Source organism: Schistocerca cancellata, chromosome 8 (genome assembly GCF_023864275.1).
Source record: "Schistocerca cancellata isolate TAMUIC-IGC-003103 chromosome 8, iqSchCanc2.1, whole genome shotgun sequence".
NCBI classification, from domain to species: domain Eukaryota; kingdom Metazoa; phylum Arthropoda; class Insecta; order Orthoptera; family Acrididae; genus Schistocerca; species Schistocerca cancellata.
The window spans coordinates 459,510,048-459,532,801 of NC_064633.1; the positions used below are offsets into that span (position 1 = coordinate 459,510,048).

At 40.5% G+C, this 22,754-nt stretch overlaps 1 protein-coding gene across 2 annotated transcripts in view; it reads left to right on the forward strand.

The window, feature by feature from the left end:
• The window catches only part of LOC126094530 (pre-mRNA cleavage complex 2 protein Pcf11-like), a 144,799-nt gene that overhangs the window by 46,763 nt on the left and 75,282 nt on the right, over window positions 1-22,754 (forward strand). For both annotated transcript variants that reach the window (XM_049908949.1, XM_049908950.1), the window contains exons 6-7: window positions 4,419-5,751; window positions 15,218-15,359. In XM_049908949.1, coding sequence (XP_049764906.1) covers window positions 4,419-5,751; window positions 15,218-15,359 — 1,475 coding nt within the window. The remainder of the gene's footprint in view (window positions 1-4,418; window positions 5,752-15,217; window positions 15,360-22,754) is intronic.

The following is a 22,754-nucleotide window of genomic DNA, read 5'->3' on the forward strand; positions in this document are numbered from 1 at the left end:
CCGAGAAGTGGTCATCCTAGCGTTTTGTCTGAGAATAAACTACTCAATATTTCTGATAAAATGTCGATGAGTCCGAACAAATCGGTAAGAAAACTCGCCCAGGAAATCGATGTTAGTGTCGGAATGGCCCACACAGGAAAGAAATTAGAACTTTTCCTATACAAAGTGACAGTCGGGCAAGAACTGAAAAATACTGATCATGGCAAGAAACTGCATTGTTGTCAATGGTTCAAAAATTTCCTTCAACAAAATGGAAGGGATATTCTTACGAAACGTTTTTCGCTGATGAGGCGTGGTTTCATTTATCCGGATACATGAACTCGCAAAATTCTCTTATGTGGAGTACTGCAAATCCATTATGTATTCATGAGGAATCACTTCATTCTGTGAAAATAAGAGTTTGGATCGCAATTTCTAGACATCGGATTGTGGGTCCCAAATTTTTCAACAAAACAGTAAACGCACAACGATACTGCAGTGAGTTTCATTTCGGTATATTCACTGCGGCATATGGCACGTGCAGCTAACAATCATGCGGCACTGTGGAGAGACTTTTTGAACACCCTACGTATAAAATTTATTGTGAACAACAATGGCCCTGTAACACTTAAAAATATTGCGTGTGCACGAAGCTACTGGTTTTCCAAAAGGTTTCTCTCTGTTAAGAATGACGTACTGTGCTCTATTTGTTTGAAACTTTACAGTTGAATTACAAAGCCAGTCTGATAATGTATATGCGGAACTATATTGAACACCTGCCATTTGACGAGAAATGTGACGTCAACCTGGGCATCAGTATCTACAGCCTTGTGTGTGTGGCCGATGAAGAGCAAGCTGCATTTCACATGTTGATTCTTATTGAGGAGATTTTCAGTCTCCAGAAATACCATTATATGCAAGTATAAAGTATGTACCAAAATTCTAAAATAGATTGACTTTAGCGATGTAGGCCTATAGTTATGTGCAACAGTTTACTCTTCTTGGAAGCAAAAATTACCTGTACATTTTTCCAAATGTTTTAAACACTTCATTCCTCCAGCGATATGTAAAAAATGGTGTGCTGAAAATTTCTCTCTCTGAATTTTTTATATGAAAATATTAAAGCTTTTTAAATAAAACAAATGTTGTTAACACTCTACTTCTATATTGTTCATGTATGCATATTTGTTTCTTAACATAGTCACCCTTGTGACAAACTCATTTCTCCCAGTGAGAATTGATGCTGTCATGTAGAATTTTTGACTTTGTTGACGGAACAACCACCTCACCTCTGCCTGCAATGCTTCATCACTATCAAAATGGAAGTTCTCGAAATTGTTATTCAAGTTTTGGAAGCAGATGAAAATTGAATGGGACCAAGTTGGAACTGTATGGATAATGATTGATGAAGGTGAACCAGAGGCATTGGATTGTTGAACATGTCACAGCACTTGTGTAGTCTGGCATTGTTGGGCTGAAGGAGAAGGTTCTCCTTGTTGGATGAACTTTTTGAATTTGGGCCTTGATTGCAGCACATTGTTCCTCTGCACTGACAGAGTTACATTACACACCGCCATGTTACATGCTACTAGTCGGAGTCCTCTAGCAGTGGCCGAGGGCTACAAATATGCAGGTATTAAGAATAGAGATTTAGAATGTTAACAATATTTGTTTTATTTCCACATTTTGATGTAAAAATTCAGCAACATTACTTCCCAACACGCCCTCATAGATTACTGCTAGTAGAGGGCCAAGTCCTTTTGAATACTCTTATGAAGAACCTATTTTAGGTGTCCCATTGGGACCAGTAGCCTTTCAAAGGGCACGGCTGACTTCCTTCCCCGTCCTTACCTAATCCGATGAGATCGATGACCTCACTGTCTGGTCTCCTTCCCGAAACAACCAACCAACCAGTAGCCTTTCGTTGGTTGAGCGATTAATTGTCCCATACCCTTATAGGACATTCTTGGTATTCGTGCATCAGTTGAAAGGAGGAACCATAGTACAATCTTCCTCAGTTAAACGATTTTGCAAAATGGAATTTAATTTGTCATCCCCAGTACCGCCCGCAGCTCATGGTTCTCACCTCCTGAGCATGGGGTCTCGAGTTCGATTCCAGGGATTTTCACCCGCCCTGAGATGACTGGGTGTTGTGTCATCATCATCGTCATTATCAGCATCATGATCTTCATCATCCATCACCATTACGGTCGGAGGAAGGCAACGGCAAAGCACCTCCATTACGACCTTGCCTAGTACGGTAGTGCGTGTCTCCCGCATCGTTCCCCTATGCTCTGTCACAAAGCATGGAACGTCATTTCCATCTCCATCCTCAGTACCAGAATGGCCACTGAATCACTGGATAGACCTTGATCTGTGCACTAACATAATGTAACATGGAAAGTTCTTAAGATTTTTCTGTGAGATATGTAGATATGATATTACTTTCAAATTCATCCTCTCCACCCTGCTCCAAACCAGAGGAACTGTGATCAGTTGTGCTAAACACTATATCAGCTTTCATCTCGTACGCTGGGCTGTCTTGTCTTCAGCAATCAGCCATCACAAATATAGGGTGGTCAGAAACAGTCTGAAAAAGCTTCTAAGGGAGGCACAGGGTAGGTTGTGTAGAGAGATAATTGTTACGAAAAAAAATTAGATATATTGTGCCATTTCAGAGTTAATTATCATGGAAGTTAGTCAATCAGGGTGTTCTTTGCGCAAATTCAAGTGACCTGCCAGATACCATTAGTGTCAGTTGTTCTCATAACGATAGGGCACAAGGCTGCTCAGCCTTAGGCTTGGGTTTGATCCTTACTACTGTCCCATGTCCAATTTTTATATTTCTCTCTTGTTGATTTTAAGAAACCAAACCTTGAACATATTTGATGTCACTGTCTGTGGCAGGCCGCTTGAATTTGCATGTGTAACAGCTTGATTGGCTAACTTTATTGATAATTAACTCTGAAACAGGGCAATATATCACACTTTTTTCTTAACAATTATTTCTCAGCACAACCTACCCTGCAATACACTTAAAAGCTTTACAGGTTGTTTCTAACCACTTGGTATAGGAGCTGAGAATGGCCTCCAAACCCATATGCGGACATGGGGCAATGACTGCAGCCAGTTGCACCCTGTGCTCTCAGTAGCTGCTTGGACCCACATTTGGGAGTGTGGGAGCCCAAACCGCATTTGGCCTTCCAGATTTAGGTATTAGCAGTTTCCCTAAATTGATTGAAGTGATTATCAGGAGGTTTTCTTTGAAAGGGCACAGCCTGTTTACTTCCTTGTGCTTCTTCAACCCTAGCTAGCATTTCATTGCTATTGATTGTCTGCATTTTGGATGTGACCCTCCAAACATTTCGGCAAGTTACTGCGTGGGCTCAGGGCTTCCATGCCAAATTGCCTACTTTTCCCTGAGGGGCTCCAACACCCAGTGCTAATGACAAGCAAAACCAGTCCTCTGTTCTTGTCTGGATATTTCAGAGGGATAAGCCGTAGTCCCAACAGATGAAAGGCCCTGTACTGGCTCGGGTGTAAGCCTATCAATTAGCAAGGCTACATGTATGTTTCTAAGATGTTAATGGACATTGCATACCTACTTTCGTCTTCCACCCAGTGCAAACAGGCCATTGATCATTGTAGAGCTGAGTGTCTGGTGTACTGAAGGTGATCAAAGAGGCTAGCAGGTGATGAGGTTCCACAGCCTTAGCCACAAGTGCCTCAAGGCAACCACAGCCTAGAGTAGCAGTCTGAAGCCTGCCGTCTGTGAACAATGCAACTGTTTCTGGATACTGATAAATTCACCTTGTATGTATACAAGAGGCACAGTCTCTATTCATACTTACCTTGTTCAACTATCCAGTGAGGAATAATCTGTCTTCCAAGCAGTCACTAAATATAATTTAAGTAGCACTGCTATACTTCTCCCTACTATTACTACTACGAAGTTGGCTTGTATCCACTTACACTCACTAAATATGCAAATGCTTGGAAAAAAATAATAAACACTATGAAACACACACACACACACACACACACACACACACACACACACACACACACTAATAATTGTGTACAACTTCTCAGAAGTTTATTAGAAAAAGACTAAACACTATATAGGAACACTGCTGTCACTAGCAAGATATGCAAACACTTGGTAAGGCTCTAATACTTTTTTAATAATCTTTGCTTGTCTCATTTGTCGTGAACTGTATCCATTTGTTGTTTTATTTCTAAAATGTGGAACACACTTCCTGCCTTATCACCATGCAACACATTTTGGACCGCCGAATACAACTTTCATTTTATTTGTTATCATGCAGTATTCTGGTTTAAGTTATTGTCTTCTAGTCACTCATCAGCAAGTCTGCACTTATACTTAAAATTTACTGTAAGATAATATTTCCACTCTTCAGATTTATTCTTTTTTGCAGCTACCGCGCAACAAGACTTCCACACTTCCACGGCAGTCACGAGATCCACGACTAGCACGAACACGTGGTGGTACTGCTGCAGCAGCTGCAGCTGCAGCAGCAGCTGCTGCTGCTGCTTCCACTGCTGGTGTCCCTCTTTCCACTGCACTTGATAGTGGAGCTCTCACTTCCTCACAACGTAATATTAAGGAATCCCGTCTTGTACGAAAAGATCCACGGCTAGAAGTAAGACAGCCGTCTCCTTCTACTTCTGCCAGTCAGTTGGATGTTAAACAACCTTTAGATGCAGTGGTGCCAACTCCAGCTCCCCAGCGACACCGTGGGTCCCGTGTACCTGTTTCAGCTGTAGTTGCAAATGGCCGTGATTCAGCAAGTCGAACAGCCACTGTTACTAGAGCTGAATCTCCAGCATCGCTTGTTGTATCAAACGTAGCAGAGAAAAATGTCTCTGCAGCAGCCAGCCGTCCATCTCCAAAGAAAAGGGAGAGGGAAAGAGAGAAGGAAAAAGAGAGAGAAAGAGAGAAGGAAAAAGAGAGGGAAAGAGAGAAAGAAAAAGAGAGAGAAAAAGAAAAGGAAAAAGAACGTGAAAAGGAAAAGGAGAGGGAGCGAGAACGAGAAAAAGAAAGGGAGAAGGAGCGAGAGAAGGAAAGGGAGAGGGAGCGAGAACGAGAACGAGTGGAGAGGGAGCGAGAACGAGAACGAGTGGAGAGGGAGCGGGAACGAGAACGAGTGGAAAGGGAGCGAGAACGAGAGAAGGAAAGGGAGCGAGAGGAGCGAGAGCGAGAACGGGAGAAGGAGAGGGAACGAGAACGGGAGAAGGAACGAGAACGAGAGGAGAGGGAGCGAGAGAAGGAAAGGGAGCGTGAACGAGAGAGAGAGCGAGGAGAGCGAGAACGAGAGAAGGAGAGGGAGCGAGAACGAGAGAAGGAGAGGGAGAGGGATCGAGAACGAGAGAAGGAGCGGGAGAGACAGAAAGAGAAGGACCGAGGGAAGGATCATGAAGTTGACATCAGTAGGATGGTGCCGCCAAGAGGAAACAGATTGAGACAAACTTCTCCACGAAATTCCGGCCCCATTCCTGAACTTCCTGAACCTGATGTTATATCTTCTCCCTCGCCACCTTCACCACCACGTATTAGTGTTCCAGCAGTTTCAAGTCCTGTGACTACTATATTCAAAGATGTGAAATCACCACGCAAAGGACGCAGTTTTCGTAAGAGACGTGAAGGCTCGATGTCACCTTCACCTCCAGGAGCTCAGCCATCTTCAGCTGATGTTGATCTTCGTGGACCACCTCCTGATAAAGTGTCAAGGCTTTCTCTCTCTCCTAAATGTAAGTTCAGACAAATCCTTTTATCTATTTACAGAAAGCAATATTTCTTTGATGTAATAGATTAAGAGAGCTGCATTGTGCTATCAAAGAGCACGTGTGGTTTCTTTGACATTTTAAATGTTGTTACCAGTGCCCTAATTAGAAGAGGCTCACCGTATAACAGACACAGCTCCGTACTAGTATGACATATGAAAGCATAATACAGAGATAAAGAATCAGTGTCAAGGGTTCAGCCACTCTTTTGATTCCCCATTGTTGTATGCAGAACAACATGAAAATCATGTGGGGGTAGATAACATTGTCTTAGGGTCAGCCAGTTGAGCCTTCTAGAAGCCCATACAAACCACACCCCCAGTCCTCTACTACATAGAATCTACTAGAATTTCAAGTCATAGCCTTATCAAGGAGATCGTGCCTTCTCATCATCTTAGATTTTGTCTAAATTTCTGCTACATGTAGGTCTTGCAAAGAAATGAAAGTGAGGGAAATCGGAGCTCCAGATGGGCAGGTGTTTAAAAAAAAATTTTTTTTTGGCGTGGGGCGGGTGAAGCGCGAGTCATTTATGTTAGCGGTTTCCGGTCAGCTATTGGCACAGTGGAAAAAGTGTAGGATTGTAAAGGAAGCATTGTGAAGTCAATTCCCCATGTGGAAACTTTTTTAAATTTCTAGTTTGTATGTTACTTGCTCTGAAAATTACCATAAATAATACTCCATATATTGTATTTATTACTGTTTTCATAAAAGGCATGAAATGAAGATGTGAAGGAAAATTTGAGATTGCAAATAAATTTCCAGGCAGAGATTGCAAGGTATACATAAAAACTTTAATGGTTTTACAGATGATGATTTACAAGTGCTGGGATTATAATTTGCAGAGTACTAGTGGACACTGTAAGTTTAACCCTTTCATAGAAATACAGGGTGAGTCACGAGGTTTTCTCCCGGTTTCTGGAGGGTATTCCTTAGGTTATTTGGAACAAAAAATGCAAATAAAGTAATGGGATCAGATCCACAATTAAGGAGATACAGTAATTGAAAAACTCAGGAAAAGGCAGAAAAAACTTTTATGATTTCACTATCAAAAATGCATACAATTTTGTAGCAGTCTCTTGCATTCAGAGTGGATTTAAAGCAAGTGTTCAAAATTTCCTCCCTGCATTTGAAGGCAAAGATTCACATGGGAGTGAATCGCGCAAGTAGCATTTCAGAATTTCACATGCTTGTTCCTTATTGACATTGTGGCATCAGAAATGCGTTGCATCAATTCTTCTCATGATTCCACTTCAACTTCATACCTAATGTCTTTCATCCACTCCCAGATGCAGTAATCTAGGGGTGTTAAATCTGGGGATCTTGCAGGCCAGTTGATAGGGCCACACGACCAATTCATTGATGTGCGAATTGCTGGTTAGATAAGCTGTTACCACACGGTTGAAGTGTGCAGGTGCCCCATCATATTGGACGTACATGTGGCGTCTTGTTTCCAGAGGATCATCTTCAAGAAGCTGTGGTAAGTCTCGTCATAAAAAGTTACCGCACATCTGACCATTTAAATTTCTTGGGAGAATAAACGGCCCCAGTAACTGGTCACACACAACACCACACCAGACATTGACACAGAATCTGCATTGAAATTGAGATACTACTATGACATGGGGATTTTAGTCTGCCTAGACATGCATGTTGTTGATGCCGTCTCCTGTAAAGGTTGCCTCATCACTGAATATTATTAAGTGATAGAGCTGCCGATTTCTATTTAACCAGTTACAAAAGTGCAAATGGTTGGCACAATCATGTGTCTCTAATTGGTGAACTTACTGCACATGAAAAGGATACAGTCCACTCTCGTGAGGAATCCTACTTACCTTAGATTTTGAAACATTCAATCTCGTAGCTAGGCGCCTTGTACTTGAACGAGGACTGTATTCTACTGAATTAAGAGAATTTTTCTCTTCTTCAACGTCACAATGTGTTTCGGAGTGAATACGAATACTGGGAAGAGTACCAGTTTCTAGCAATGTTTGATATGTGCTACTGAATTTTTGGCACTCAGAATCCTACGATTAGTGTACCGATGGTGATATTTGGCAGCAACAGCAGCTAAAATGTACACTCTCTCTCCATACTCCTGCAATGAAAACTTCAATGCCATTGCAAAGTGTACTGTACACAGGAGGACAATAACAGTAAACAGTGACTGCAGTATCAACAATGTCGCTGTTATGCACTTCGCTGCCTAAGACTGATCGTGTGTCCTGTGAACACAAGTGTAGTGCTCCATACACCGTGTGGCATGTTTCGGAACTCTGTTGTAGCTCCTTTGTTATGGATCTGATCACATTACTTTATTTACATTTTTTGTTCCAAATAAACCAGGGAATAACCTTCAGCAATCGGGGAAAACCTCATGACTCACCCTGTTTATTTGCAATCCCATACTTACCTGTGCCTTCCATTTTCATGCTTTTTATGAAAATATTAATAAATCTCATATTTGAGCTATATGTATGTTTATTTGCAGTGTAAATAATGTAAACATTGAAAATAAAAATTTTTCCACATAAGGGGTAGACTTCACAACCCTTCCAATACCGTTCTGTACTCTTTATGTTGAGTCAGTTGCTTCCTGGAAACTATTCTTAACATAAATGGTTCAAGTCTTCCCTGACCTGAGCCAAAAATGCTGATCTCTTTCTGGGGCTCACACTTCCATCACTTTCATTTCTGGCCAAGCCGTGCATATACAATAAATCTGGATGACATCAGTGGTAACAAGTAGGTGCAGTCCCCATGTAACACTTAACTATTTGAAAAACCTCATTCAGAATTAACAACACTAAAACAAGTTTAGTCACCTTTTAAATCTGTATGAAAAATATTCATAATCTTTTCTTATAATTTAAAGTCTTTAATAAATTTAAAAGTACATATGTTCATACACCTTTTGGAGCGGCTGCTCCGCCTAGCCTTCAACTTCACAACTTAACCTGCACAGATCTGACATTACTGAATTTAATCATTAGGTGGTTTAACAAGTACTTTTTAATCAATATGAATCAAAATAATGAAAGGTTTAATATGTGTGTTCATTATAGATGTGAGTTAGTTAATACAGAGCTGAAACTTAACTCAAAGCTTGAATTAACAAATGTTGGTGAGCAAGCTTAGGCTCCTTCCAACTTAAATATCAGTTGTAGCTTTATAACACTGTAAATCATTTTGGCAGAAATTTTCCATTTAAGTGATACTGTCATGCCAAAGGTGGCTAATACACTCCTGGAAATGGAAAAAAGAACACATTGACACCGGTGTGTCAGACCCACCATACTTGCTCCGGACACTGGGAGAGGGCTGTACAAGCAATGATCACACGCACGGCACAGCGGACACACCAGGAACCGCGGTGTTGGCCATCGAATGGCGCTAGCTGCGCAGCATTTGTGCACCGCCGCCGTCAGTGTCAGCCAGTTTGCCGTGGCATACGGAGCTCCATCGCAGTCTTTAACACTGGTAGCATGCCGCGACAGCGTGGACGTGAACCGTATGTGCAGTTGACGGACTTTGAGCGAGGGCGTATAGTGGGCATGCGGGAGGCCGGGTGGACGTACCGCCGAATTGCTCAACACGTGGGGCGTGAGGTCTCCACAGTACATCGATGTTGTCGCCAGTGGTCGGCGGAAGGTGCACGTGCCCGTCGACCTGGGACCGGACCGCAGCGACGCACGGATGCACGCCAAGACCGTAGGATCCTACGCAGTGCCGTAGGGGACCGCACCGCCACTTCCCAGCAAATTAGGGACACTGTAGCTCCTGGGGTATCGGCGAGGACCATTCGCAACCGTCTCCATGAAGCTGGGCTACGGTCCCGCACACCGTTAGGCCGTCTTCCGCTCACGCCCCAACATCGTGCAGCCCGCCTCCAGTGGTGTCGCGACAGGCGTGAATGGAGGGACGAATGGAGACGTGTCGTCTTCAGCGATGAGAGTCGCTTCCGCCTTGGTGCCAATGATGGTCGTATGCGTGTTTGGCGCCGTGCAGGTGAGCGCCACAATCAGGACTGCATACGACCGAGGCACACAGGGCCAACACCCGGCATCATGGTGTGGGGAGCGATCTCCTACACTGGCCGTACACCACTGGTGATCGTCGAGGGGACACTGAATAGTGCACGGTACATCCAAACTGTCATCGAACCCATCATTCTACCATTCCTAGACCGGCAAGGGAACTTGCTGTTCCAACAGGACAATGCACGTCCGCATGTATCCCGTGACACCCAACGTGCTCTAGGAGGTGTAAGTCAACTACCCTGGCCAGCAAGATCTCCGGATCTGTCCCCCATTGAGCATGTTTGGGAGTGGATGAAGCGTCGTCTCACGCGGTCTGCACGTCCAGCACGAACGCTGGTCCAACTGAGGCGCCAGGTGGAAATGGCATGGCAAGCCGTTCCACAGGACTACATCCAGCATCTCTACGATCGTCTCCATGGGAGAATAGCAGCCTGCATTGCTGTGAAAGGTGGATATACACTGTACTAGTGCCGACATTGTGCATGCTCTGTTGCCTGTGTCTATGTGCCTGTGGTTCTGTCAGTGTGATCATGTGATGTATCTGACCCCAGGAATGTGTCAATAAAGTTTCCCCTTCCTGGGACAATGAATTCACGGTGTTCTTATTTCAATTTCCAGGAGTGTAGTTTGATATAGCCACTCAAGCTGTAATCTTATTTAAAATTGTAGTAGTAACGGAGTAGTTCTGTGTTGTTTGCTTTGTCTGTAAGGAATATTTGATGATTATCTTTCTTTAATTTAAAAAAAAATAAATATTTTGCATTGTTCTTGCTTTGGTGCTAATTAAATCATTTGAAATACCCCTTCTTAACAGAATCTGGATAGCAGACAATTGTGTTTGTTCCTGAATGAATAACTGTGGGAAACTGTCATATTCACGTAAATGAGATGCTGGTACCACTTTTTAAAAACTGTTAGTTACAATCGCTCAGACCATCAACAGGTTTCAGATTATGCCGATTCAGCATCATAACTGCTACTGTGTTGTCACTATTAAAATATAACCTTTGGGATTCTTTGAAAGGTGTAACCAAATAAGAGATACATAACATAACGATGGGGTAGTCATATGATATCAGTCACAAATTGGGAACAATGGAGCTCATCACAAGTCATACCCATTATTGCCATTAAGGAATTAAGCGACATGTACAATTACTTGAATGTAGATGTCAATGCCATATGAAAAGTGTACCAGCATTGACACCTGTGTTTATGGAATGCCTGTTTGGTTTATATGTATAATATTATAATGAGAATCTCAAATTATAGCTAATGCCAGAGTATATTAGTAGAAATCAGTTGCCCACACATCTTAACCATGAACTAAGAGTTGGTTGAAACCCGCAATAAACAAGTGGGGACTTCATTAACATCAGTAAAATATATCGGAAAGACACCCAGGAGGAGTGTTTATATAACAATAAACAGAAGCATTAACTGTTGAAAGGTCAACTGTGAACTATATAGACAAGGGTAGCCAAGGTTGGTGGATTTAGATTAATAAATGAATGTTTCAGCAGAACGACAGATTAACACCCTGGATGCACGGTCATTCAAAGATAGCCCAAACTTGATAACATGGAAATGCAGTGAGAATATAGTAGTAGCAGCAGCAGCAGCAGCAGCAGCAAGCGGTAACTTTAATATGCCCATTATCAACTGAGAAAACTATGCATACATTACTGGCAGTAAGAGTGAACAGTCCTGCAAAATAATACTGAAACCATTGTCTGACAATTACCGTGAGCAACTAGCCCAACAAACCGCAAATGAAATAATTGTTTTAGAGCTATTGGTAAATAATTGTTTTAGACCTATTGGTTATAAACAAGCCCAAGGTTTTCAAGAGTATCACTATTGAGGCAGGGATTAATGATCATGGTGCCTTTGTAGGAACCATGGTCAGCAAAGGCAAAAGAGTCATCAAGAAAGCTAGGAGAGTATCTGTGTTTGGTTGAACCATCTAGATTGAAGGATGAGCTGACATTGCCTAGTTCAGATCTGGCAAACGCAGAACAATTGTGGTTAAAGCTGAAAATTGGTATAAACTGAAGCCTGGATAATTGGGTTCCAAATAAAGTAATCAAATCCCCACCCTGATTTAATGTTACCATCCAGAGATTGTCGTGAAAACACACTACGACACTCTTGCTGCAAGAGAGATGCAGGGAATCTGATGGAGAAAAGTTACTTGCAACTCTTACATCCATAAGTTGGGGCCAAGCGTGGAACCTACAGTAAATTTCACAGTCAGTTCCTGGCAGAATACCTATCATAAAATCATAGGAATTTCTGGTCGTACATGAAGCCAATGAACATGTCCAAACCTTCAATTCAATTTATTGTGGATGTGTGTGGTCTTGAAACTTCAGACAGCAAGTAGGCTTTGAAGTTAACTTCTTTCCTAACTTGTATTTCTTGAGAATCTCATGGGTAGTGAATAGTCCCAAGTGACCAGAAAAGAGTTCAGTTTGCTCCCGTTTACAAAAAGGTTAAATAATCAGATATACAGAATTACAGACCAACATGGTGGACTTCAGTTTGTTACAGATTGCTTTTGTTGAGTCTGCATAAGATGATCCCCAACAGATGGCAGTGCTGTTGGCAGCTTTTAACTCCAAAGCTAAACAAACAGCTGCAAGTGAGAACAATAGCCATCTATAGAACTATGGCAACACTGAGGTGTTGCCTTACAGATGTTTACAAAAATCATGTTGCATGATTGAATGAGGCAAGCACATGAAGCAGCTGTGCCCAGTCCATTGCAACACACGGATATCATCTTACGTCAAATCGACTGTAAAGCATATTCTAATCTTGGACATTAGGATGTTCCTGGAGGAAAAAAAGCTTCTTTTAATGACTCGGCATTGATTTAGGAAGAACCTCTTATGAAAAGCAGCTTTGTTTTATTCATACAAGATGTAGAGATTTCTGAAAGGAGCTGACGACTAATCAAGATGTGATAATATGGAGTAGTTTCATGAATATGCGATGGGCACAATGAATAACTGAAGCCAGGAGGTTATACTGGACAGTGAATTTTCCATAGAAATGAAAGTTTACCCAAAAGGAGTGTAATATCACCTCTAATGTTTGTAGTGGACATAAATGATGTATCAAATAGGATCAGCACCACTATAAGATCGGTTTACAAGAAAGTATCGTTGTTGGACAATCGTATGGAATTGCAGAAAGATCTGGACAAAATTTATACTTGGGGTAATGAATGGTAGCTCTTATTAAATATAGATAAATTTAAGATAACGCATACAACAGAGAGAAAACCCTTTGGAAACTAATAACCATGAGGTGTTGTCGCACAAACTGTTGCACTGCTCGTACAGAAATGGCATAAATGTGAGCATCACCACTTGTCATTATTCCTGTGTATAAATGTATTATCCTTAGTGTATAGTAAAGCACATTAAACTGTGTGGAAAAAGTTGCTGTGATCACATCAATGCCATTTCCAGTCAGTCTTGGTTAAAATGGTAGTCTAATTTGAATGTATGCCACTTTTCGCTGTGTAGTCCCCGTTGGGATGGTATGGGCAAGGTTTTCGATATATTTAAATCTAATTTTGAACCCATTTTTCAAATTGCTCAGACAGTGCAGGATTAAATGCTGTATGTTTTAAGCAGTGTGAGTGTTTTGCGCAAAATTACAGCACAGTTTTGAGCGGTCTAGTCGATTTAGATGTCACCACATTTTCATGAGATTTGATATACTCCCGACATCATCAGAAGCTGCCGCATATTATTTTCAGCTAGATGTGGCGTAGCCATTGAGATTATCTTATCCGTAAATCTACTACAAAGATATAAGAAATCACACATTAAAGTGGCAATTTTCTTTTCTTTTCCCTCTTCCTTACATCATAATGTGCCTCAATTAGTTTGATAATTTGTGGCATTCTTTATTTTTTAGCTGATTTACACCATTTAAATTTTGAATAGTTTTTCTAATCATCATTTTCCATATTGCTGCTTTCCACAGTTCAATTTGGTTATCCCTACTTCTCTCATTAATAAATTACAGGTTATTTATCACCTCGTGTTATTGTGTTAACTGACCTTCTGCTATGCATGTCTCCGCTGTATTTGCCATTTCATGTAATGGGTTTTAATTAGTAATCTGTGTGTGCTGTGAACTGTGGCAAGACTAATACTAGCTTTTTCTAGCAAATATGAAGAAAGTTTCTTAGCAAGGAGATTCTTTAAGGACTATGTTTCAGTTGTCCATTGCATCAGCACAAAAGAGAGATGGTAGGATTAAACCAGGAAGAAATCAGTTATGAAATAAGACAGCTTTGAAAATCAAGTAAGTGAGGGGTCATTCAACCCAAGGGAAATACTGATGTAAATTGGAAAAGTAGATCAGAAGAAAATGTGCAGAAACAGAGAAAAACAAAGGAAACAGCAAGAAGTGAGTAGTAGTACTGCAGAAAGAAAATGTTGTGCATGAGATGTAAAATGCAGAACAAACACAAAAAAAAGGAAAGTGGTTATGTGAGCAAAAGAGTTGCAGAAATGAAAGGAAGTAGGAGATATAGAGTGGTAAAAGTTGTTAGCTCAAATCGAGATTTGAAAGCCAGTGGGAACCTGTTACAAAATCTGCTTCCCGTGTGTTATCGCTATATAAAAGCTCCTCCTCCTGGATGTCTTTTCGATATACTTTACCGGTGTTAATGAAGTCCCCACTTGTTTATTTCGGGTTTCTACCAACTCTTAGTTCATGGTTAAGATGTGTAGGTGACTGATTACTAGTATTGGAATTAACAACTAATATTTTGAGATTCTCATTATAATATTATACATATAACACAAACAGACATTCCACAAACACAGGTGTCAATGCTGGTACACTTTTCATATGGCACTGACATCTACGTTCAAGTAATTGTACATGTCACTTCATCCTTGGTGGCAATAATGGGCATGGCTTGTGATGAGCTCCATTGTTCTCAATTTGTGACTGATATCATATGAGTATCCCTTTGTTATGTTGTGTATCTCTTATTTGGTTACACCTTTCAAAGAATCCCAAAGGTTATATTTTAATATTGACAACACAGTAGCAGTTATGTGTTTAGCACTGTTGTGAGGGCTGTTACACCAGGTATGTCAAACTTTAGCAGCACAACCAGTTTATCAGATTAAAGATCATCTTCAGACTTGCACAGTGTTGACATTATTCGGCTTTTGAGATATTAACTTCTGTGTACCTGAAGGTGCTCTGTAATTTAACTGAAGCTCGTTGTAACAATATAGGAACAATATAGATTATTTGGTAATGTAAGAAGTGTGACACCATAATTTTTGACATAAATTGATTTGTGAATGTTTGTCGTATTAGAGAAACATATGTAATCAGCTATTTTAACTTTCCAGGTGTAGAGCCCCATGTTGATGCTGAAACAAAAGATGTGGATTTGAGGCCGTTAACACGTGGATCTCCCTCAAAGAAGAGGCAGTCTGCTGAACGTTCTGAACAGCCACCTCTTAAGAGGTCGAAGGCTGAAATGATTGATGTGTAAGTACTTAATGACATGAGACAATAACTGCTTAAGTAAGATATAACAACACAAGATTTGACTCAGGAAAAAAATTGAGAGCGCTTTCATTTCCATAATACAAAACTTATTTATTCACTGTTAAAAATAAACTGTTGCTCAAAGTGATGCAACACTCTCTTGTGAACAAGCATAACATGTTGAGAAACATTATTTGTTGCTTTGTAAATGGAAAGTTTTTTGCTTATACTCTTTGAAGTTAGAAGTCTTCTTGTTACATTTTAGCTTGAAATTAATGTGCTGGATGGTATGACTTACTGATATTTCTGAGTTTGGTGTTAAATATCAAGAACTTTCTGTGCATTACATTTATATGCTAACGCTAATTCAGGACAAAGATTTAAGTTAATTACAATAAAAAAGAGCAAAATTAGTATTTTCTTGACAATCTGCAATTTGTTAAAAATGTTTAACAACAAAAGGTTGTGCAATTTAAGAATGAATTTCTGTTAATGGTTGCTACCCTTGTACAAACCAGATTTGTACTAAGAAAAATCTCTCTATTTCTTTTTTGGAAGAGTATAACATTTATTGTGGGAGTTCATAGTGTCACATGGCTCGTCTCATTGAAAGAGAACGTAAAGATTAGCAAATACAAATCTGTCACCAGCATCTGGGAAAAGCTGTACTTCAAATATCATTAAACTGAAAGGAAAATTATGACAAATACTGTGACAACTACAGTAAAACCCTGAATTTTAAGGAAATCCTTCTTTTAACTAATATTTATGTCTGCCCCAGCAACATTCCCATAAAAACAATGTTATTTCTCCTGGCTTTTAAAGAGCTCCACTTTAAGAAAAAGTCCACTCTGAAGGAATGAACATGAAGCATTTTGCAAATTGAACGTTCGAGTGAGTTTCTTATTCCTTTCCATGACACATAGGTCATATTTAATGTAGTGTGATACAGTAAATGGTGATAGATTCAGCTGGTTGACACATGCCTAGATCATTCAGCAACTCGATTTCCTTTGTAGTGATACAGGCAGATGAGGTGGAAAAAAAATTGAAATACACTGAAACCCCGCTTTTACCCTTTCCAAGGGACTTCCAAAAAAAATGGTGTAAAGGGTGGGAAAATGTAAAATGTGGGAAATAAAATTTTAAGCTGTGAAAGTTACATATAGGTTACCCCCTAGCATTTTCGCACATTTTGTACGATATAGGTACATAGCAGGCATCAAAAGACTTGTAGGGATTTTTTTATTATCTAATAATGGTTTATTATCTAATAAAAACTGGATTTGATAACTTTCTGGGAAGTAGAAATGTTTGACTTAATTTCAAAAATCATAATCGATGATTTTTGAAATCCTACAGCTGTCTCATTCATTATTTAAATAATGAAATACTGCACTAGTTACGTAGTTTTTCATTCTTAATGACGCGTTTCGAGAATTTCAAGTGAAAATACATACAAATGTAGTTTGTGTGGTGTTTAAATATGTGTTATTCTCCTCTCATGCACTGTAGTCATCTTTTTGTTGTTATCAGGTAGTGTGACTCCTCAGTTATGTGGAGTGGAGAACCACACACAAGCAACCTATCACTCACATTGTTTGTGTAACATCACAAAAAATAATACGAAAATACTGCACCTGACAGCTAGAATAAATTCTCGAAACACGCTTTGGTCAGCATGAAAAAAATTCGTAACCGGTGTTGTGTTCAAACTAAAAATATTTGAGCAATGCAAAGTGAATGACAGTGTCAATTAGAGGCCAATCACCGAAACGTGCTAAATATGGTTCGACAAAGGTGTCACAATGATCACATCAATCATGAAACTGCATTTGTGCGATAGATAGTTTGGAAATGGTTCTGAATGGTCATGGTATCCTTATTCTAAGGAACCTAGTCATTCCCATCAGCCATGATGCCAAGCAGTGCTTGGCATCGGCGGGAGATACGTCATGAATTGTATCAATTTTTATACTTGTTTACCTGTTCAAATCCGCTGAGTAGAGTGCCCTGGTGTCAAGAAACTTAACCATGTAATGTTTGTAAACACTACTGGACGGCCAACATCATGCCAGCGTAATTTTTTTTTCTCTACAAATATTTTTTTGTAATGCATAAATCACGGGAAAATTACAAATATGTTGACACAAAATCAGGTGCAATTGTGACATAGGAAATTTGACAGGAACCATAAAAATGTTGTAAATGGCAGGAAAACGTTAATTCCGGGAATGTGAAAGTGGGGTTATCTTGCAATTTCCATGCGACTTAGTCACGTAGAATGACGTCACAGTCATTGAGTCTACGATGCACAAGAAGTGTAGTTTTTGTTTTCTGAAGTGTTCATCAGTTTTGCTGTTGTGGAGTTATTGCCTGCAAATGTGGGAAACTTACCTTAATGTTCAGCAAAAGCTGACGATTGTCTGCGATGTCGGTGACAGTGGTGACCTAAATCTTTTCAACATTTTGAAGAAATAAGATTTACAATCATCTATACGTGTGGCACATTAGGAAAGAAGGCAGCATTCTTAAGAGCCAAAGCTAGCGATTCCTGTGGATCCAAAAAGAAAGAACATTTGTATGTCTACATCAGTGATGTGGAAATTTATTCTTTTAAAGTAGTGGGGTTGCTAGTCTCCATTGGGCGCCTTCCCAGGCGGCGTATAGGGGAAAGCCTCTCAGATATGGGTGGCATCGGAGAAATGAAATTCCCGGGGTGAACCAAAACTAGCAACGTGGTGGCGTCTGTACTCTAGTGGAGCAGCCTACCAAAGGCTTTTGTACCCCATGTCAGGGGCGGCCTGGAAATTATATAGCCAATCCGTTCTGAAGCAAGCGTGGCCATTATGCTTCTCACCTTCGAGTTATGTTGTGTGACATTAATGTTAAATTTTCCGGAGTAATAGCCCCACAGTCGGATCTCCGGGTGGGAGCAACTTTGACGTCCCAAACACCATGAGGTGCTGAGAAGAAGATACAGACTCTTAAAGTCTGTACATGTAACTGTCGCTCTCTAATAGGCAACGACAGACTAGAGGAGATCAGAAAGAGCTTACAAAGTCAACTGGAGTATTGTTGGTTTAAGCGAAGTACGTCGAAAAGGGAAGACTGTCTCCGTTTGCATTCTGGCAACTTGTTTTACTTTTGTGGCGACCCAGAAGGAAAACTCAATGGAGTTGGGTTCTTGATCAACAAGAATATTGCTGATAGAGTATCTGTCTTAGAAGGAACTTCCAGCAGGACAGCTCGAATGGTCCTGAAGGTTTTTTGTTGTTCAGGTGTATGCTCCCACCTCAAGACACCCTGACGAAGAAATTGAATCCTTTTATGAAAGTCTGGATAGCACCTGTAAAAAAAGGTAGTGATTGTCACTTCCAGATGGTCATTGGCGATTTCAATGCAAAAGTTGGCACCAAGAAACAAGGCGACACAGTGGTGGGCAACTATGGGATTGACGACCGAAACGATAGAGGTGAGAGATTAGTCCAGTTCGCTGAGGACACCAATATGTTCATCATGAATATGTTCTTTAAGAAGCACCCTGACCGAAAATGGACTTGGAGGAGCCCAAATTTCAGTGTCAAAAATGAGATGGACTTTATTCTGTCAAACTTTTTGCAGATTGTAAAAGACATATCAGTGCTAAATCAGTTCAACACTGGCAGTGATCACAGTCTTGTGAGAGCTAGGGTCGAACTCAATGTAAGAAATGAAAAGAATAAACTTATGAAAGGGAAGAAAAGGGTAATTAACCTCAAAAACCTGGAAGAACATACCTCGAAATTCCAAGAAGTCCTCTGAAGCAAGTTCCACGTAACTAAAGATGGTGATTTGGCGGAAATGATTGTTTCAAGTGCACAAGAAGCCGGTGGCCTATGCCAAAAAAAATAAACAACCAAAGAAATTCAGTGCCAAAACTGAAACCCTTTTACAACACAGGAGAGAAATGAAAATCCAAACCGATTGTGACATGGTAGCGTATTCCGAACTATGTAAGGCAGTGCGAAGAGAAATGAAAACTGACATACAGAAATTCACTGAAGACACCTTATGAGCAAGCTTGGAGAATAAGACAAGTTTAAAGTCAGCCAAACGCAAACTCACAATTGGTAAAAGCAGATTATCGCACTCGATGGAAATGACAGTCGAATCACTGAAAAGGAGGAGGTTTTGAAGTTCATCAGAGACTTTTATAGCAATTTGTAAAGCAATCCAAGGGAAAATTTGAGTGTATCTAAATTAAAAGATGTACCTAGTGTTCCAGATATACTCCCATCAGAAGTCAAATGTGCTCTAGATAGCACGAAGAAGGGAACAGTGCTGGGTGATGATGAGCTCAGTGTTGACATCCTCAGACTGGCAGGAGAGGTAACAATAAATCACTTGGCAAAAGTATTTACTTCCTGCCTGCACTATGTTTCAATCCCACCATCGTGGAACAAGGCTAAGATTATTTTGATACACAAGAAAGGAAGTATTCACAATATTAAAAACTACCGTCCTGTCAGCTTGCTCTCAATTTTGTACAAAATTTTCACAAAGATCTTGTTAGACCGAATTAGTTCCACCCTAGACTCAGCCCAACCTATAGAACAAGCAGGATTCCGAAGCAATTTTAGCACTACTGACCACATTCTGACCGTTAGTGAAGTGATCAGCAGAGCAAATGAATACTAACTGCCTCTATGCATTGCCTTTGTTGACTTTGAAAAGGCATTTGACTCCGTTAGCCATGCAGCTGCCCTCCAAGCTTTGAGTGAGCAAGGAGTGGGAGCAGCATACATTGAAGTGCTCAGGAAAATCTACGAGAATTCTTCAGCTTATGTTAACATCAGCGAATCGACTCAAGAATTCCGCATCATGAGGGGTGTCAAGCAAGGCGATCCCATCTCCCCAAAACTGTTCTCTGCTGTATTGGACATGGCTATGTCAAAGCTGAGCTGGGAAGGTAAGGGAATTAGAATTAATGGAAGAAGGCTTACCAACTTGAGATTTGCTGATGATATTGCCTTACTGGCCAAAGACTTTGCAGAGCTCCAAAACTTAGTTACAGATCTTGCATCGGAATGTCAGCTGGTCGGCTTGAACATGAACCTTTCCAAAACAAAAGTAATGTCCAACAAATGGGTCCCAGCTGGAGATGTGAAAGTCAAGGACAGTCTATTAGAAGAGGTCAGTGAATATGTCTACCTTGGCCAGATTATAAATATGAAGGGAGGCATAAGGCCAGAAATCTATCGACGCGTCAAGCTTGGCTGGCAAGCATTTGGGAAGAATTCAACAGTATTCAGATCAAAAATGCCAGTAAATTTGAAGAAAGCAGTATTTGAGCAATGCATTCTTCCTGTGATGACATATGGCTGCGAGACATGGACACTGAACTCATTTACAAAAGGGAAACTTAGGACAGCACAGAGAGCCATGGAGAGATCAATGCTGGGACTATACAAGAAAGGATAGGAAAAGGGCAGATGACATCCGGTCTGTGACGAAGGTTAATGACATCTTAGAGACACTAGGTTCCTTGAAATGGCAGTGGGCTGGCCACGTTGCAAGAAGAAAAGACAACAGATGGACGAAGCTAGTACTGGAGTGGAGTCCGAGAGAGCACCGGAGGCGTAAAGGAAGACCACCAGACAGATGGGACAAAGACATCAAGAAGATCGCTGGTAACACCTGGCAGAGAACTGCCCAAGACCATCCCACTTGGAGAAGACTGCTGAAAGCCTACCTGAATCCACGACTCGAAGAGGCCACATCATTTAATGATTGAATTGGATGATGATGATGATGATGATGATGATGATGATGATGATGAAAGTAGTTTCAAGGGCTTAAGTCGAAGCATTCCTGTAAGCGGAAACATACTGCAAGAGAAGGCATGTGAAAAAGACCAGCATTGAAAATTTCAGTGCACAAATGGCTGGTTGAATTGTTAAAAAACAATTCAAAGACCATTACATTGCCATGATTGATATAAGCTTATGAGCCCAGATACTTGTTCAGAGCTGATGAAACTGGTGTCTTTCATAATTTACTTCCTGCAAAGTCATATTCTGTTAAGAAAGAAAAGTGCCATAGAAGTAAAAAAGTAATGAAAGAATGATGATATTATGTGTAAATAGTGATGGAAGTTAAAATTTGCCTCCACTGTCAATTCCTAGTTGTTTCCAAAACACGGAAATGCTTCTTTATGCTGAGGATTACAACAGCATTCCCTGGAGACATCGGACATCTTTACCAACATTTAGATGCCAAGATGGGCAGCGGGAAGGAAAATTGTACTTATTACTGGCGTTTGCCTACATCCTAAGAGAACATACACTCTGAAGAATGTAAATGTTATGTTGTTTCCTCTGAACTGTGCGTATCATTTGCAGCCTCTGGACTTGGACACAATAAATTACACTGTGTCAAAGAGGAAGGTAGTGATGAGACTCAGCATTGTAGAGCCTTTGCATGTGTTTGTTACTGCCTGGAATTCTGTAACACCACAGACTGTATTAAATTTTTAAATCAGTTGCTGTTGAAGATGACGTTGCTCCAGAAGAAGAATGGAGTAGTGGAACTGATATTTCTGAAAATGCAACATTCCAGGATATTGGTGTGATGCACTGGACTCGCATTCGGGAGGACGACAGTTCAATCCAGAGTCCTGCCATCGTGATTTAGGTTTTTCGTGATTTCCCTAAATCGCTCCAGGCAAATGCCGGGATGGTTACTTTGAAAGGGCAAGGCCGGCTTCCTTCCCTGTCCTTCCCTAATCCGATGAGACGGATGACCTCGCTGTCTGGTCTCCTCCCCCAAACAATCCAATCCAATCCATTGGTGTGATGATTTCCTAGCGTCAAGTTTCAATGTTGCTGTGGAAAGAATTTATATTGTCAGGAATTTATTTTAGTCATTTAATGTAAATGGATTAATTATCACTTTTATCAACCAGCTGGGGCAACAACTTTTGACTATAAACCGTAAAGCGGGTTGGCTTTGAATGCGAGGCGACATTGAACAGAAATTTAGCATATTTTTAAAATAAATCCTGCACTCTAGTGTGTAAATATGGCATTAAGGCCAAAGTCGTTAAATATTGCCAATAATGGATACTTTCAGATGATATGACAGTCGATATGAAGTAACATTATATAACAGAAAATAAAATAATTTTCTGGAAATGTAATTTCCTTCACAACCACAAAAACATTTGCCTATTATTAGAAGCATTTTTGCGTTTAGAATTTGAAACAAGTTTTTATGGGCAAGGTTAAACACTTGAATGAACATTTACAGAAAGCATAAAATGTTAAATTTATTCTTTGGTGACGTAAAACAATAAAATATAAAGGCTTGTCTTTTAATGGGTGACTTTGCACTGCACCATCTCTATTCTTTTAC